Source organism: Drosophila bipectinata, chromosome 3R (genome assembly GCF_030179905.1).
Source record: "Drosophila bipectinata strain 14024-0381.07 chromosome 3R, DbipHiC1v2, whole genome shotgun sequence".
Classification (NCBI taxonomy): domain Eukaryota; kingdom Metazoa; phylum Arthropoda; class Insecta; order Diptera; family Drosophilidae; genus Drosophila; species Drosophila bipectinata.
In genome coordinates, this window is record NC_091739.1 from 8,404,222 (window position 1) to 8,422,605 (window position 18,384).

The 18,384-nt window shown below is 43.4% G+C and overlaps 5 protein-coding genes and 1 long non-coding RNA gene across 6 annotated transcripts; 2 read left to right on the forward strand and 4 right to left on the reverse strand.

The window, feature by feature from the left end:
- Nucleotides 1-80: 80 nt before the first annotated feature.
- LOC108128918 (probable ATP-dependent RNA helicase DDX43) lies at nt 81-3,012 on the forward strand. The gene is made up of 5 exons (XM_043212240.2): nt 81-228; nt 346-1,078; nt 1,135-1,643; nt 1,702-2,337; nt 2,409-3,012. Exons 2-5 carry the CDS (start codon nt 473-475, stop codon nt 2,761-2,763), a joined length of 2,106 nt encoding a protein of 701 aa, XP_043068175.1. The 5' UTR covers nt 81-228; nt 346-472; the 3' UTR covers nt 2,764-3,012.
- Nucleotides 3,013-3,848: 836 nt separating this feature from the next.
- On the reverse strand, nt 3,849-5,006 carry LOC108128598 (pre-mRNA-splicing factor ISY1 homolog). Its single transcript, XM_017246275.3, has 4 exons — nt 4,888-5,006; nt 4,805-4,827; nt 4,580-4,740; nt 3,849-4,515 (listed from the first exon to the last, which is right to left on the reverse strand). The coding sequence occupies exons 1-4, from the start codon at nt 4,888-4,890 to the stop codon at nt 3,881-3,883; spliced, it is 822 nt and encodes a 273-aa protein (XP_017101764.2). The 5' UTR covers nt 4,891-5,006; the 3' UTR covers nt 3,849-3,880.
- A 358-nt stretch (nt 5,007-5,364) lies between these two features.
- Nucleotides 5,365-16,278, forward strand: Leash (leash). The gene is made up of 3 exons (XM_017246560.3): nt 5,365-5,909; nt 14,693-16,075; nt 16,138-16,278. The coding sequence occupies exons 1-3, from the start codon at nt 5,795-5,797 to the stop codon at nt 16,194-16,196; spliced, it is 1,557 nt and encodes a 518-aa protein (XP_017102049.2). The 5' UTR covers nt 5,365-5,794; the 3' UTR covers nt 16,197-16,278.
- Ak3 (Adenylate kinase 3) lies at nt 6,952-9,290 on the reverse strand. The gene is made up of 2 exons (XM_017246563.3): nt 8,964-9,290; nt 6,952-8,142 (listed from the first exon to the last, which is right to left on the reverse strand). The coding sequence occupies exon 2, from the start codon at nt 8,108-8,110 to the stop codon at nt 7,454-7,456; it is 657 nt and encodes a 218-aa protein (XP_017102052.2). The 5' UTR covers nt 8,111-8,142; nt 8,964-9,290; the 3' UTR covers nt 6,952-7,453.
- LOC108128767 (tetratricopeptide repeat protein 14 homolog) lies at nt 10,589-14,422 on the reverse strand. Its single transcript, XM_017246559.3, has 7 exons — nt 13,897-14,422; nt 13,621-13,832; nt 13,355-13,566; nt 13,077-13,295; nt 12,468-12,958; nt 12,119-12,413; nt 10,589-11,885 (listed from the first exon to the last, which is right to left on the reverse strand). The coding sequence occupies exons 1-7, from the start codon at nt 14,162-14,164 to the stop codon at nt 10,793-10,795; spliced, it is 2,790 nt and encodes a 929-aa protein (XP_017102048.2). The 5' UTR covers nt 14,165-14,422; the 3' UTR covers nt 10,589-10,792.
- Nucleotides 16,103-16,815, reverse strand: LOC138926780 (uncharacterized). The gene is made up of 2 exons (XR_011443431.1): nt 16,670-16,815; nt 16,103-16,555 (listed from the first exon to the last, which is right to left on the reverse strand). It is a non-coding gene; the product is annotated as an uncharacterized lncRNA (long non-coding RNA).
- Nucleotides 16,816-18,384: the final 1,569 nt, after the last annotated feature.

Below are 18,384 nucleotides of genomic sequence, written 5' to 3' on the forward strand. Positions count from 1 at the left end.
TGCAAAATCAGTAAGTATTAGGCTACATGTACATTTTAATTATTTTGAAAAGCTTAAATTTCTTGTTTTTTTATGTTTAAAATTATTTTGATTAGACCCTGAAGAATTGGCAAGCTTCGATCAATTTTAAGGGACTGACAACCCTGTTCAAACGGCGTCCATCAAAACGGTCATTTAATTTTTCGCAAAGCTCCTATTTGTTGAGGAAATAAGTTGTTTTAAAGCTGTGTGAGTAAATATTAATTCTTTTCTTAATGAATTACAGTGAATAAGTATCATTAAGAAAAACATGATCTAAACTTTAGAATCTAAACAAAAAGTTTCATATTTCTTTTACTTTGTCAGCGTTTTTTTTTCTTCTCGCTCGTTTTACCGTTTGAATCTCGGAGGAGTTGCAAACTCAGCATTTTCCACGTGCGTCTTGTTTTTTTTAACAAATTTCTTCAAAATAAAGCGCAGCTTTGAGTCTGATATGTCCGACCTCGATTGGGACGATCCAAACTATGTTGAAGGTCCCGTAAAGCCCCGAGATCATGCTGCGATGAATGAGAAGTACGAGAGAAGCGTGCGTCGTGACGCTGAGCCGCGTAGATATCAAGATGGAGGAAGGAGAGATGACTACGGGAGCGAAAAACGTAATAACCGGGACAATTCCTACGGAAAGGGCAGTCGTGATGATTACGGCGGACGTGGGGCACGTCGTGGCAGCTTCGAGTTAAGCGACTTCAGTGAGACGCTCTCTATTGCCGCCGAAATGATTGGAAAGGTTATCGGAAGGGCCGGCGAGAACATCAAACGCCTACAGAATGATTTCAATGTCCGTGTCAAGGTGGACAGGGGCGACCAAATGGTTAAAATCTACGGAAGTATCCAGAGGAACGTTAGCGATGCAATGAATGCTGTACGAAAACAAGTCTCCGATTCCGGAAAAGGTCGTGATCGGGATCCTGATGATGGCGGGTCTAGACGCCCCTATGGTGGAAGCAATTATGATTTTGCACCTCCACCCACGGCGGAAACACCCCAATCGGGTGATCTTACGGGCACCATTGACTGGGATGCTCTGAACAAAGCTTCGGTAATTGAAAGATCCTTATACCTGACTAAGTATTACATTTTAAACTAAATTTTTAGGAAAAAGCTGCTGCAGCTCGTTGGGCAAAGTGTCCTCCTCTAACAAAGGACTTTTACGAGGAATCACCCGAAGTGGCTGATTTAAGCGCATCCGAGGCTGAAAAGATACGGAAGGAGAACAACGGGACTACGGTGTCGCATGTTTTTGTGGCAAAAGAGGGGGAAACTTTGCCTCCTATTCCCAATCCAGTTTGGAAGTTTGAGCAATGCTTCGCAAAGTACCCGGACCTACTGGGCGAGGTCATGAAACAGGGTTTCTCCAAACCATCGCCCATTCAGTCCCAAGCGTGGCCCATTCTCCTAAAAGGTCACGATATGATTGGGATAGCCCAAACGGGTACTGGCAAGACTTTGGCTTTCCTGCTACCCGGAATGATACACACGGAGTATCAAAGTATTCCAAGGGGCAAGAGGGGTGGCCCTAACGTCCTTATCCTGGCGCCTACTCGAGAGCTGGCCCTACAGATCGAAATGGAGGTCAAGAAATACACGTTCCGTAACATGAAAGCGTAAGTTGCAGAGACATATTATATTTTTAAATATTAAAATTTTTATTTCTTTTTTCAGTGTGTGTGTTTATGGTGGAGGCGATCGCCGCATGCAAATCTCGGACGTGGAACGCGGCGCAGAGATCATCATCTGCACTCCGGGACGGCTGAATGACCTGGTGCAGGCGAATGTGATCGATGTTAGCAGCATCACGTACTTGGTGCTGGACGAAGCCGATCGTATGCTGGATATGGGCTTTGAGCCCCAGATCCGAAAGGTACTGCTGGACATCCGTCCGGATCGGCAGACAATCATGACCTCGGCAACATGGCCACCTGGTGTGCGTCGGCTTGCCCAGAGCTACATGAAGAACCCGATCCAGGTGTGTGTGGGTTCTCTGGACTTGGCGGCCACTCATTCGGTGAAGCAAATAATTCAACATCTCGAGGACGACGCTGAGAAGTTCCGCACCATCAAGTCCTTCGTGCAGAATATGACTAAAACGGACAAAATAATCATATTCTGCGGGCGGAAGGCTCGTGCCGACGACTTGTCCAGTGATCTGACATTGGATGGCTTTAACACCCAGTGCATTCATGGAAACCGGGACCAGAGCGATCGTGAGCAAGCCATTGCCGACATTAAGTCTGGTGTTGTGCGCATTCTCGTTGCCACCGATGTGGCTTCGCGAGGCTTGGACATTGAGGACATCTCGTAAGCCTGCATGGGAATATTTTGAAGTTTTTATATAATTTTATATATAATTTTTTTTTTTAACCTTTTAGGCACGTCATTAACTATGACTTTCCGCGTAATATTGAGGAGTATGTGCATCGTGTGGGCCGAACTGGACGCGCCGGACGCAAAGGTACCTCCATTAGCTTTATTACCCGCGAAGACTGGGGTATGGCCAAGGAACTCATCGATATCCTGACGGAGGCAGAGCAAGAGGTTCCTGAAGAGCTTCACAATATGGCTAAGCGCTTCCAGGCCATGAAGGACCGACGAGCTGCCGAGGGACAGGCCTTCGGAGGAGGTGGCGGCGGTCGTTCCGGCGGGGGAGGCGGTCGTTCTGGCGGAGGTCGCTTTGGAGGAAACAGAGGAGGAGGCGGACGCGACTTTGGCCGTTTCCAGCACTAATTTAATACCAACACATTTTTTGCCATTTTTCTAGTGTAAGCGACTTCAGCACATTGAAGTGCCTTGTAATTGTTTAAGAAACAATGGGGTAGGATACCCACAAAAAATAATTTTCAACTAACACATAATTTTTCGAGTTTTGAGTTGAAGTGTCGTTTAAAAAAAAAAAAAAAGGTCTGTATCATATTTTAAGAACGAATACTCTCAGGTTACTTGAATCGAATAAATAATAATTTTGTTTTATTAGAAGTGATTACTGGAAGAGATTTAGTTTTGAAATAAAATCACGTTCCCAAAAGGACTGCTATAGTCGAGTTTCCCGACTATATTATACCCGGTACTCATCTCTTCCACCCACAATTTAATAAATCTTAAAGTTTAAACTTAAACAGTAAACAACAAAAACAATCCTGCGGAACAACTTATTGAGGATTATCCGGATATTGCCTAACACATTCATAATTATTCATGGTTTATGTTTTCTGGATTACTTTACCGATCCAGTTGGGAAGCAGACTAAAAAGTCTATAACTCCTCTAAAAATTATCCGATTTGGCTGATTTGTAGGTGTATGGTATGGTATGGTAGCCATTGGAACAGTTTGCCATTAAAACATTTTCCAAAAACATTACCGAACTGTATAACATAAGATTTCTGTTTTGGGTGAGGGAGTGGGCGTTTGACACAAACTTGATCTGTGTATATGTGTATATCTTCATTGGATATATTAACTATAGAAATAGCTTGGCACCAAAACGTTTTTTAAAAACCTTCCTGTACCGACGCTACAGAAATTTCGCGATTTTTTGGGGCGGGAGGGGGCATGGCAAAATGCCTGAACTGCCTGGCTATTATAGGAGTCTCCATGCCAAATACTATAGCTCTATCTCTTATAGTCTCTGAGATCCATGCGTCCATACGGACATGTGTTTATCGACTCGGCTGTTTAAGAATATATATACTTTATGGGGTCGGAGATGATTCCTTCTCGTTGTTACATACATTCACACGACTACAATATACCCAACAAACGGCCCTTGTACTCTACAAGTACCGGGTATAATAAAAGCAGCACACACCTTAAATTAAAAATCAAAAGATGGAACGTTTATTTAAATTAATTAGCTCCTCCCGCATATTTCTCGAGCAGTTCTTGTTTTCGTTTGCGCAGCAAGGCCTCCTGGACATCCTGTTGCGTCGGAACCGGCACATGGGCCGTAAATTTGGGTGCCAACAAGCCATGTGGATCCTCCACGGCTGCCCTGGCTTTGGCATCTTCGGCAGCTTCACGAGCAGGTCCTGACAGCGGATATATTTCGTCCTCCTCCTCGTCGTCATCGATGATGCGGCCATCTCTGGCCATTTTTTCGCGCCACTCTTGCACAGCTTTCTGTATGGCAGCTCGTTCAATTCGTTCTTCAAGAGGAATCAGAACACCGTCTTCGTCATCTCGATAGCCATAGTACGCAGCATCGAAATCCTTCATGAGTTCGGCGCGGGATTTTCTGGGTGGCGGAGGTGGATCCTGTTCAAAGAGCTCGCGAACGCCCGGTAAGTCCTTTGCAGCTCCAAAGTACTTGTAACCCCTATTTCCAGGAACTTCGCGTCCCTCCGCATCGAACATCTTGGGACCATATCTTCTGTAATGTGGGCCGCCAAGTGAGGAAATCTGGTTCTCCCAATGGCGCTTTTCTCTAAGTAGCTTGTTGATTTCATCATTGAGATCACGAATGCGGAATTCCCCCAAGCCGGCTGAGAGAAGATAAATAATAGAAGATTAGAAATGGAACCTACAACTCTTGTATATTATAAGTACCATTTTGTATCTGAGCCACTTTCTTGGATATCTCCCTGATAATCTCCAGGCGGAACTTTTCACATCGGGGCAGGTCGTGGCACTCCGAGGCCAAATACGGCCGGCGTTCCTTTTCGCCGGACTCGACTTCCTTGGCGGCCCGCCAACGTGCCAAGGTTGTCCTACAGCGAATAAAGTGGCAGTTTAAGAAACCATTAAGTTTGTTGTGTCAATATGCATACTCACATTGCCTTTTCTGCATTTCTTGCCTGAAATGGTACAAATATTATAGATTTTATTCATAATAAATACAATATTTAGCGACTTACCATGTTTGTTTACCTTCTGCTTCTTCTACCTCGTCTTTATCGGTTATCAGTTATCGGTTGCACAGTTAGTATGACCAAATTAAATTTTTATCGTCTTGTGTTTTTTAACACCTGAACAGGGATGCCATATCTAGCCTTTTTTGAAAACTTTTGTTTTCTTCTTTTTTAAAGTATATTTTTTTTCAAAAATGTATGGATAAAATGTATTACTTAATGTTAAATCAGGTTAACAGATTCATTTTATATTAAAAAATTATAATTTCCTGATATTATACGTGAAACCCACAAATAGAAAGGTTTTTTGCCTGACCTAAGTTTTAGTCAAAAAAAGTAAAATTGAGGTAAATGGTAAATATTAGTCTTATGCTGAGTAAAATTGATATTTTATTGAAACAAAAACAATTGAGATTTATTGCAGGCATCGTCGTCCCACAATCTTCTTTTAGTTATCGAAAAAGCGCTCTCTCGCCTATCGGAAAACAGCTGAGAGAGCAACTACAACAACATCAGAACGCTCGGATCTCCTAAATTTATAAGAAATTTAATTATTCAACCCGCCCGAACCGAGCCAATCGAATTAAATTACCCAAAGTGTGCGACAGGGTTCGTAAAGCAAAACACTTGTGAGTGCTGGTGTCAACTTGCATGTGAAGTTTTACAATTTGCCGAAGAAGTGGACTGACTACTCACGTTATACCCAAAAGGAAAAAAAAGCTCGCGGTGTGTAGTAAATCGGCCTGGTTATAATTGGGTGGGTGTGTGTGTGTGGTGTGGTGTAGTACTATTATTCTGCATACAAGTCGGTAGTGCATCGTTTTGTATGTTGCGGCATTTTGATGACGAAATTATTTTTGGATAAGCGTTTGATGAGAGAGGGGGCATCTTCATCATTGGCACTATTGGCAGAATGGAAAGCGAGCGGTTGCGTATCACGCTGGACAGTTCGGATCGCGTCTATTTCGCCGGCGACATAATTCGAGGCGAAATCTGGATGAATCTTAGCAAGCGCACCAAAATACGCGGTAAGTAAAGGTCAAGCATACCTCTGGATGGATACCGGAAGTTCCCTGAAACACTATTTCCCCGTAAGCCCGGCTTGCATCATCCATGACTCAAACTCCCGCACAGTCAGCAAGTTGTGGTTTCGATGTCGTGTCCATTGTTTGCCCGCTAGCCCCCTGGACTCTCGTTGCGGCCCCATTCGCATAAACAAAGAACTCCACAAAGCAAAGCAAAGCCAAGCAGCCATTTTATGACCCAACCTCCCCCTACCCCCACAGATGCTGTGATTGTTTCGGCCCTGGCGAATTCCTCCAATTGCCTTTTGCACCCGCCTTTCATTCATCGATAAGAATTCAATTGCATCTACTTTCCTTCTTGGTTCGCCTCTTGGTGCTCTGGCATTTGTTTCAGGAAATGGCAGGCGCATTTCCCAGAGTGCGATTGAATGGAAGGGGGGCCGTGCGAAGAGAGGCGCAAGCGTTTCTGCTCCAATGCCGAAAATGCCGTAATTTGGCCCAAGCGACAAGTCAGGTCTGAGAGCGGTAAGAGAGTCACTCTCAGCACAATAATGGACAAAATAAAGGTTACTTTTAAAAAGGTGTTTTTGAAAAAACATCCAGTCATCAGCAAAGTAGCACTAAAAATGTTTTAATTAAAAACTTTAAAACCCTTAATTAAACTATTCAACGCCGATTTTTCATATAAAACAACTAGCTTAAACATTGCTAATAAAAATAAAAATATATTCAAATAATCATTCTTACAAATGTAATCATACAATCTTTTTTTTAACAAACTTTTTTGATTTACTTTATAATTTAATTGACCTTTTTAAGCTACTTTTTATACCTGACACACTTTAGAGACCTTTACTGTAAAGGTTCAACCTCTCTGTTGTGATTGCCTATCCCGTATCTTTCGGGTTCTTATGCGCTACTCCCAAGTAGAAGGGCATTTGTGTGTCATCAGGTGAAGCCATAAATGTCAAGTCCACGCACAGAGTAGAGTGCTCGCCTTAGGCGCTAAAAATAGATGCATAGCTATCCGCAAACTGAAAGACGGTTGTTATCAGCGCCAAATATAACAAACACTTTATTATCAGAGCACGTACTACAATTACAAAAATATGTTCATAAAAAAACAGCTGCGGAGACTATAGTAAGAAAGTATCTGTTGGCTAAATGGTTCAATTTCGATTTCGCAATGTAAGGCTTCTCAAATTCAATTATTTTGTTTGCGTCCATCTGACTCTTAGCCATATGTACAACGTACATATACACACATTTATAGAAAAACTATGCACTTAATTAAACACATGACGTAATATTTTCAAGATAGCCATAGCTTCTCATAGAAAATGCAACAATTGTAGGTTGGCTTTCAATGGGGGTTTGCTTTATTGTTTAAATTTTCTATGAAAGTTCCATGATTATCCTGAAAAGCATTAAAAAATAATTTTTTATTTCTTATACCTCTAGACTTGTTTTTGAAATCGTTACTTATTGGTATTTTGTGCCCAATAGGTGGAATTCAATGTCAGTACGGGCATTGGATCACATATGGATCAACGGCACTTATGGATCTTTTCTCTGAGAAAGAGCTCTACTCGCGGCCAGATCTCCTTGCTTTTGGAACCCCTAAACGTGCTGACTAAACCCCGTTCTTTGTAATAATCCAAAACTGGAAGCATTATTTCGTCGTACAGCATCAGCCGTTTTTTCACCACCTCGGGCTTATCATCTTCGCGTTGCACCAACGGTTCGCCTGTCTCATCATCTACTCCAGGCACCTGGGGATCGTTGAAGCCAATGTTGTAGACCCTTCCTGAGGCCTGGTGAATCCATCGGTTCTTGACTCGATCAATGATTACATCGTGGGGAACTACGAGATTGATGACGGCATCAATTTGCTCACTGCCCGCCAGCACTTGGGCCTGCGCTTTGTTTCGTGGAAAACCATCCAGGATGTAGGACTTGTTTCCCACTTCTGTGATGCGACCAAGCATTGTTTTGTTCAGAATATCATCCGGCACTAGTCTTCCAGAACTGATGTACTGCCGCGCTTTCTTGCCCAGGTCGGTGTTGTTCAGGATGTTCTGGCGAAGAATGTCCCCAGACGAAATGTGCAGGAATCCAAAGGTCTGCACGATAAGTTCGGAAATGGTGCCTTTTCCGGAGCCTGGAGCTCCGATTATCACAGTGCGAAAGATTTTTGAATACATGGTTTTGTTCCTCTCCCTCTAATATTTTTGGGCTGCAATATAGAAAGTTTTAAAGAAAGGTTACAAGATGCGGAAGTGACGCTGAGGTTAATAACTGATTGGCTAAAACCACTAAAACCAAAAATAGGACTACATAGAATAAAGTTGTTGACCGCTTTTCACAATCTATTGCCAGGGTTTGATTAGATTGCCAGGTGCTTTAATAATACAATACCCACTGATGAAGGTCAAATAGTTCTTGTTATTTTGTATACCCTTTGTATAAATGTGGGTCTATAAAGTCCATATATTTTTCAGTATGAAGCAACTGCAAGAGTGTATGATCTTCGGCTTAGCCCGAAGTTTGATTTTCTTTCTGGCTTTTATGAAGACTGAATCACAAGACTGAGCAGATTCCATTGAGTTTGGCACAAGAACACTATCAATTTATTGTTATTATAATAAAACACTTGTCAACTGTTGGCTATCACCCGGGTTCGAGATAAAACCGTAAATCATAAGGCGGCAGTCGCCATATGCGTGCCAATAAGCCGCATGGCAACAAGTGTAGCGCACACCGCACTGGCCAGAGAGCAGACAACAACAACAACTGGTAGTAAACATTGGAAAGAGAGGCAAGCGTGGCTTGTTGGTCCTATGTATGTTCTTTGTCTCCGCACTACCAGTTGTTGTCGTGCTTATCGTTCAAAGTCCAAGTGGAAAATTATGGAATAGGTTAAAAGTCGCGCGTGTCTTTTTATTATATTTTTGGGGTGTGCAATTCTGCATTCTTGCACTTGCATTCTTTCACTTAGCATTAGCATTTCGTTATGTAAAGTAGCAGCTGTTAAAGACGATTTTTTCTCACACTTACACCAAACTATTGTTGTCCGACACTTCCGATTACCGAACCGATTTGGGAATAAAACGTATCACAGGTGCCTGGCCTGACTTCTCAATTTTAATTCTCGCCCGCGTACTAATTGTGCGATAACTGCCAGCTAATAATGCTAAATCGGCGTCACATCTACGCTGCCGGTTCCCCCGTAAACTCCAGCGTATTTGATTTGGTAGTGCCGCGAATATCAAATGAAACAAGTCTTTATCTGGTCTGTGCTTGGCTCTCCATGCCAGAGCTCTAGCTCTACTCTCCTCTCCTCTCCAACAATTTCAAAAACTGACAGCCGGTGTTCGTTTCGTTTTCTCAATTTCGTCCTCGCTCTGCCATCTCAAATACTTGGCCAACTGCTGTGGGGTTTTCTCTGCGCTCTCAGCTCTCCTTTGGGTGCTCTCCGCGGCTCCCCTTTCTCGTGTTTGGGTGTGTGTGTGAGTGGGTGCAACACGAACAGGGGGTCTCAACTGCACCGACTTTGGACTTCGGTATGGGCCGGTATTCCATGGGCTAAAAGATATTTTACATAAATCTTTCATTTTCAACTAAAAACTGAAAAAAAATCGAGTAGTTTGGCGAATACTTATCTTCTTATTTTTAATCGCTTGTTTCCATTAAAATTATTTTATTTTTGTAATCATTTTGCGTTAAGGGGTTATACTCAGTTTGGATTTTCAAAAACATTTTTTATCTTCATATATGAATGTTTATGTCCTTTCACAATTTGAACTCCATCCGATAAATATTTTCAGAACACTGTATGTATAGTGTTATATAGATATACAGTGTTTGTAAAGTCGGTGATATCGATTTCTCAAAAATGAATAAAATGATTGGTCTAAAATGTATACACAATCTTCTTGGATATATTCTGCAGGTAGGAATTTATTTTGTAAATTTTATTACTATTTTTTTCTTCAATTTAATGGAAACATTTCAGCAAAAAAAGGAATTTTTAATTTAAAGTTAAGCTTTTTTGCCAAAAATGGGATTTTTTTTAAATTCTTCGTTAATTACGTACATTGATGTACGTAAAGAATAAAAGAATCAATAAATTTATTCGAATTGGGATATTCTAAGCCGACTAAAACGAGATCACTGCAAAGCTCCATTGTTTTTTCGAAGGCTTTTTTTACAAAAGCTACAGAAGTCAAATTGGAAATGTTTTTTTATAATCTTCATGCTATTTTCTTTTAAAAGCTTCTTCTTAAGGTAATAATTAAATTATTAAAGTAAGTAATTGTCTTGAAACATCTTAAGTTCTCTTCGTAAAAATCTTAAAAAAAAGCTGATTTTTTTTGGGTGCAACTGAGTATAGCCCCTTAATATCTGTCTTACTGACACAATCATTACTTACCCAGTCCTTGGCTAGGGTATTCCATTATCGTACTATTTCTAAACTAAATGAAGAAAAAACTGAAATAAAATATATTTTTAAATTTAAATTTTAAACTTTTAAATTTAAACTTAAAGTGTAATAGATAATAGGTGTAAAAGTATTATCAACTTACCAGTTATTTTTAAAAAATTGTGAGTAAACTTCAAAATAAACTTGCCATTTGAGTAACGAATTACCTAAAAGTTTCAAAGGAACCGAAATAAAACACTTTTTTTAAGGATTATCATTTAATGCCAAAAGTTTGCTTCGAAAGCTTCTTTATTAGTTGGTTTCTGAACATCGATATTGGTATTGTTTTCACAAATTTCGCAAATCGTAAATGTCAAAATTAAGTATTAAGGTAATTCTTACACCTGAAAGGAACCCTATACATCTAAGTTAATGTTTATGTTTATGGGCAGCTCCTATGGCCCTAATCCTTGCTGGCGGTATCCTTGATCAGTTCAGTTTTCTCATCACCACCTGCACTAGCAGTTCGTCTGTCCGAACTCTGCGGTGGGGATTGTTTTTCCGGCGATGAACTCCTCTTTCTGTCCCTACCATTTGGATCCGAGTCCGAGCCTGAGCGAGCATCCCGGTTATACCAAGCATTTCGGTTGTTGAATCGCCCGCGACCACGACCACGACCTCGACCCCGACCCCAATGTTGAAAGCGTCCCGAATAGCGGTACGGACTGTAGCTGCGCGAGCGGTTCCTAGAACGCGAACGAGATCGGGATGGGGAACGGTGGCGACGATGTCGGGACGCGGGTGAGTGCGAGGGCGAACGGTTGGGATCGAAAGGCGAGGGAGTGCGCCGTTTCACAAACGGTGACCGAGCATTCCAACGATGTGGTGATCTAGAGCGTGACCGGCGATTAACAAATCGGCCCCTCCCATAGCGTTTTGGAGGAGGAGAACGGGAGCGGCTGCGCGATCGCGACCTCGAGATGCTGCGATTTCTGCGAGACCTTGACCGAGAGCGGAATCTCGATCGGGAGCGAGTGCGGGACCTGGATGGTGACCGATGACGGTTTCTACGCTTCGGCGAAGAGCTGCGACGCCGTGAATCACGACGACGCCGATGATGGCGCGAACGACTCCGGCTGCGGCTGCGACTCCTGGTACGACTGCGGGAACTGCCGCTCCGACTTGTTGGCATTCCCTCAGGCGGGGCAGCGAGACGAATCAGTCCAAACTTATCCATTTGCAACGGACGCTTCTTGATTTGGAACGAAAGTTTGGTTGCCGGTTGCGGGGGCTTCCGTACCTCCTGGAACTTTGGTGGCGGAGGTGGTTCCTCGTTGTTCAATACGGAATTGGCCACCGCATGGCGGGAAGTGCTGGGTCCCATGTCGTCAAAGTTGGCTCGCTTTTCAAAAGCGGTTGTCTTTTTGAGAGACGGTGGGGCAGGCGGAGGGGAATCACGGTCACCGGCAACGCCACCGCCACCGCCACCTTGTTGTTGCAAGTAGTTCTTCAGTTTGGCCTTCAGTTCTGCCTCATTTCCGGCGCTGCTCATGAGCCTAAAAAGAAGTTGCGGGTAAAAAAATGTAGTCTGGAACTTTAAACTGCAGTTACACCGCTAATGAGAGCTGGAATTTCTTAATATTTATTTTTAAGTGGTGTAATTACAGCTTAAAACTTTAATAATATTCTTGGTACATACTTGCTTTGTCTATCAAATGGTTTAAGCAGAGAAATCGCAATAGAATTCATATATTTAAACATTTTAAAAGATGTTTCAATGGCACTTTACCTGTAGGCCTCGTTAAAGTCAAGCTTCTTGAGCGTTTCCAGGGGATCCTCCTCCTTGGTCTTTGTCTTGGGCTTCTTCTCCTTCTCCTTCTTGTCCTTTTTCTTCTTCCCCTTTTTCTTTGCCTTCTTGTGCTTGCTGGCCTCGCGGAGCAGCTTGCGAACACTGGACACGGTCTCGTCATCGTCCAGTCGGAACTCGTTGGCCTTCTGGGCATCAATAACCGCCAGCTTGTCCCCACCCTTCGCCTGGGACTGGGCATAGAAGGGTTTATTAAAGTTAACCTTTCCTTTGGTTGCTAAAATGGGAAATAGGATAGAGTTGGGAACACCTGCCACGCCTTGGAACTTACTCTGATCTTCGGTTTCACTTTCACTGCCACTCGAGGAACTGGACTCGTCTGAAGAGTGTCCGCCAGGCGCGGTACTTAGTCTAGGCTTACCGTCCCCACTTACAACGCCACTACCGCTCGGCCCTGGGAACTGGGGGCGCTGCAGTAGATCCAGAGACTGACGCGCCTCCTCATGCTGCGGCAGCAAGTTGAGGCAGTCGGTGTAGGCTTTCACCGCATCGGGGATGCGGTTCTCCTCCTCGTAGCTGCGACCCAGGGCAACCAGCGTCTCGCCCATGTATTTGCGCGCATTCACATGATACTTGTTAAGGTGGAGCGCCTTCTCGAAGTCCTGCAGCCCCTTGAGGAAGCTGCCGCGGTTGGCGTACAGAGCCCCACGCGCCACAAGGCCTTCAACATTGCGCGGATCAATGGTCAGGGCCTTGTTCAGGCACTGAAAGGCCTCGACCTGCTGGCCGTTCTTAAAGTGCTCAATGCCATCAGCCACGGAGCTGATAAGTCGGAAAAGGTGGGATCGGTGCAATGGATGAGTGATTTGTGATGATATGATTGGCACACACAATCTCTACTGTAGAATAACTCAAACTATAATACTAAGTCTTTACTTACCGGAATGCCCATTGGGAGGCCTGTTTCTGTCGCAGTTCCGTGGCGTATTCTGCATCTGGAAAGCCGGCTTTCAAGTGGCTCATTAGGGTGAGGTTCTCATTCGGTTGCAGACCGTTCATTTGGAAGAGGGCGTCGCAGTTGGGGTTCTGGAACTCCAGAGCGGCGGTGAGTCGATCCTCATAGTGCACCGCTGATGGATGCTCAGAATTGTGTATTTTCCTGCAAGATTTGAAATGATTAGGTTTTGTGGTGCCTTTTGTTTCCAATTCCACCATTACTTGTAGTATTTTGGCAAGTCCTCAATACTGCAGAGCCCCAACTTCAAGTCCGGTGACTTGTTGTACATTCCGATCATGTTGAGAGTAACTCGCTCCGTTTCCGCGGAGATGTTGCAAACTTCGCAGCGCAGAATGTCGTTGACTGTGAAGGGGCGCGGATTACCCTGCTTGTCCAGTGGCAGAGGTCCCCAGTAGTCCTGAATGATTAGGGCCTGCAAGAAATACATGATTTAGTACTTAGTACTTGGTAAGATTTTAGTACTTACTTTTATGGGTATGTCAGCCAAGTAGGAACAAACGGGCTCAGCAGTGCACAGCGGCTTTACCATGAGCCGAACTGTAGAGGTCACCTTTATCACCGAGGCGTATATGATGTCACCCTGCTTCAGAGATTCCAGGCGTTGCGTCCAAGCCTTGTGTCTATCTTTCGGCGACAGGAAGAACTCGTAGGGTGGCTGAACTACCATACTACTCTTGCCTAGAAAAATTATGTTCTTTAGGTTCATTCTTGTCCTACTTTTTGGATGGTTACTTAATCCTACCTTGGGCCAGAACTTTATCCTCCATAGTATTGGCCACCAGGCTGCGATCATAGAGATCGGTAGCCTTTCTGGCCAGGAACTGGTGCATCTTGAGGCGCTTGGCCCGCTCTTGGAAGGTCAAGTACTTCTGGCGCTCCAGGTAGACGCTGTAGTTCACCTGGGTGAGTCCCATCAGCCGCAAGTCGTCCACGCCCCTTTCGTCATCCCAAATCTTTTGCATTGGCTGCCCATGGTAGCCCAAGGCGTGGCCAATATACTCAAAGTTCATTTTGAACTCTTTCGTTTCTACTTCCTAGAACATTTGTATATTTTTTCCTTTTTTTTCGGGAGCCGATTGGAAAAGGAAGACGATAAGAAAACTTCAACCTTTTAAAGAGGGTGCCACTTATTATTATTGTGTTGTGAACTTTGACCAACGATAGCTCTGCCTTTTCCTTGTTTTTCACAATATTTTAATCAATATTGTAATTTTTTAGCAAAAAATATTAAATATTTTCGGCCAAGTCGTGTTGCTCCGATAATGTTGCCGGAAATTTGCGTCTGGCGTTGCCACCCGACCACGCTAAAAGGATGTGACCGTTGCATGTATTTGTTTTTTCCCCCATGTATAAGTACATGTCAAAAATAGTCAAGACAAGAACCATTTATTGATAGTTAAAATATTTAAAATTTTGTATTTAAGTTGGTTTAGTTAATTATAAAAAGAACATTTAATACATATTACACAAATATTACAGAAATTTAAGTATTTGTAAAATTATAATATTAAATAAAATTATTTTTTCGTATATTTTAGCAATTAAAGTCCAGGTGACCGGCAAGGGAAAGTGCAAGTGGATCGAGATCCTCCGGAAGAACTCCAACAACAATGAATACTCGCGCAGTCTGTTCTACACCAGCAAAGAGGTGTATGAGCACAGTGAGACGGCTCTGCCGGACTTCGAGCCTAGAGGCCTGGAGCTCTCGCCCGGGGAGCACACCTTCATCTTCGAGGTGGCGCTTGGCAGGCAACTGCCCTCGAGCTTCAAGGGCAGTTACGGCGGGATCAAGTACAAGATGCGGGTACTCATCCAGCGGCCGTGGACCTTCGACGAACGGCACACAATTCCGTTTACGGTGGTGAAGTACATGCCGTTGCGAGCATCGCACCGCAGCGTGCCCAGTCCTCTGGAGAAGCAGGTGACCAAGACGATCAGCTTGTTTGGCACCCGACCCATAAGCCTGCTGGCCCTTTTGCCAGAGGACTTTGCTGTCCGAGGCGAGCCCCTAAGAATCTGTGCCACCGTGATAAACAACAGCACCACGGCCGTGGAGAAGTTGCGATTCACTGTACTCCAGTATGTCACCTATTATAGTCACGTGCCGCTCCGTGTGCAGAAGGTGGAGTGCATTTCTGTGGCCAACAAGGAAACCGGCTCGGTGCAGAAGAAAAGCGAGCGCAGTTTCGCTCATGAGCTGCTCCTGCCCGAGGGAACCCAGCCCACGGATGATCAAATGAGTGGAGTTATCACCATCGTGTATGAGCTGCGTGTGGAGGCTGTGCTGCGAGGATTCTTTAAAAATCTGGTGCTAAATCTTCCCTTTAAGGTGTACTCACAGGACACCTCCAATCGAGAGTCAGCCGTGCGTCCACCGCCACCACCGCGCCCAAATGATGGGCCTCCCGGTCCCGATGTGGGCACTGGCAATCCCTTCGAGCCCACGCTCCCCGTTTACCCGTCGCTGGACTCTTCGATAGGCTCGCCGTCGCATTCTTCGCAGTTTAGTGAATGCAGCAGCATCAACTCCATCACCTCCGACTCCTCGGCGGCCACTTTGAGTCCGGCCGTGGGCGGTGGCGTGGGTGGTGTCGAGGTATCCTACACTTCCGGCTCGCAGTCATCGCAGTACGGCAGTCCTTCGGCCAGGACCAGTCTGCGCAGCTCCAACGTGCCCTACATGCCCTACTCGTCCAGCCCCCTGATGGTGCAGTCATATCCACCTCCTCACCTGCCCGCCTATCCCCTGCCAGAGTCGCCCCAGTACTCTCTCCTTGCCCTGACACCGCCACCAAATGCAGCACCATCTCCTGCTACAGCCGGAGCAGGATCAGGGGTCCCAGCATACAGTCAGCTGCCATCCACCTCAGGATCGTCTTCGCTTCTGCAGTCCCGTCAGCCTCCAGGAGCGCATGAGCTTCGTAAGGATTCAATTATTTCATAAAAAGGATTTATTTAATCTATTTCTTTTATTTCATTTCAGCTCCCTCCTATGAGGAATTGTTTGGAATGGCCAATGCTCCTCCGGAAACTCCCAAATGAAGGGGATTCAGAGTCCTTATAAGAAGCCACCCAGTTACGTCCAAGCTTTGCCTAGACATAGAGCTTCAGGTTTACTTTAGAGTGTTACTGATACTGATAACAGAAAGGTTCGAGAGCCACAAATATGCAAATTGTGCACAAGTCAGCTTTTTTTGTTTATTAACGATTGCTTTTTAAAAATCGTTAAAAGTTTAATCGAACGGATTTATTGTGATGAGGATTTGTTTCTTTTTCACATTTTTGTTTATTTTTTTGATAAGGCAAATACTTCCTTAAAGTTATATTTTGTGCAATCTCATATCTCTTATACGCCGCTCGAATAATACCACTTTTTTCTCAAAAGTCTGGTTCCTCAAAGTCTGAAATATAAATTCATAAATGAGATTCTCTTTCAGCATTTTTTTATATTCATTTTTCATCACTTGATACGTACAATATTACGTAGAATATTCTCTAAATGACAATAAACTAACCCGACTATTTGCCTTGTCCTTTCGTACTAAAAATTGAGCTTAAAACACACATTTAAGTTATGTAGAATCTCCAAAGTCTAAGATCTATGTTGTAGTTAGCTTGAAGGAGCCAAGACTAAAACTATACACGCAATTAAACTATGCATATTATCAGAGAATCGCAATAAATCGCAATATTAAATCGCAATATGAACATTTTTCTGCTTTTAAAAAGAGTTTAAAGATATCTCCAAAAGTCTGTCTTCGGTTCAAATTAATTTATCAAAATATCTGAATATCTGAAGAGCCAAACTTTGTGCATTTCTATATGAATTACATCTTGAGCATTACTCATCCCATGACTATTTATCACACTTTCGCACCAAACCCGCCTATTTATCCAACATTTCTTACTTTTAATACGTCCATATCAAAAGATTCTAATCGAAACGAAGGATTGAGACACACCATTATATTCTAAACCAAAACAGGTGTACCATTAATATTTATTTCTCCCACTGGAATATATTGTTAGAACTTAAGTACTTAAGCACAAATCGAATACTTTGAATGAGAGTCGATTCTTTCAACGCAAAAGAATCTGATTGATAAGCTTTAGTGCCTCTGTATGATGAATGTGTTGAATGATGAATGGTATTGATGAGAAACCAATTTTATACACATCATTCGAGAGCAGAGTAATCTTTTAGTTTTAAGCGCACATATGCAGATTACGTACGAACAAAGGATTTCGTTAAGGTGCTTTACAAATCACACTATTTTTGGATACCAATTTTTTGTGTTTTCTTTGAATTTAGTGCATGTGAACTAAATTTCAATATGATTTAAATAAGCAAGGAAACGAATAAAATGTTAATATAATTACAAAGCAAAGGTGTTGAAATTTTAGTTAGGGGAAATGGGGGTACCTATCAGCTTAAAGGTAAGGGTGAGTTATAAATATTAACGTTATCAATATGATTATAGTATAATCATTATACTATTAGTGTACTATGAGTATTTTTGATCTTTTAGGTAAACCTTGAGTTTATATAATCTGTTAAGATTTGTGTTTATTTTTATATTATCTATTTATTTAAATACTACTTCAAGAAGAATCTCATAAAATCGTTTCCCAGGGTAACAATCTTTGCATATCACTCCAGAATGTTTAAACGGGCCAGTCCCCGGGCAACCCCAGAAACTTTTCTTAGCAGGAAAAAATGCCCACTAACGTACTTATGGTACGTGTTAAATTACAATTTCAAGTGCTTGGAGGGAAGTGCGTCGCAGTCGCCCACGCAGCTATGTTACCTGTCTATGCCGTTTTGGCCAGGCGAGTGGGGCGAGTGACTGAGCTGTGTGGACGTACTACCTCAGTGGACGTGTGCGGCTTTTGTAACAAGCAACGGAAGTGTTAAGTCGGGTGTAATTGTTTTCTTTCATATTTTTCCAGCTGCCGCTGCCGAGGGCGACAATTTGGCTCGGACGCCGGTCCTGGGGGGAATCAGAGTAACCATAAATTATATTCCGCCTAGCGGGGCATACATACATAAACAAAATTGTTAAATAATAGCGACATTTAGCGGAAGTGTAGTGCCTCCCGCATTCTGCAAACTTCAGCACGCGCGACAAACGATCGCAGGTCCTCGGCCAAAGGCCTTGCTTTGTTATTGTCCCCCCCAAGGATTACCCCCAGGACTCATTCCGACTCACGCCCCCGTTTCCATTTCGTC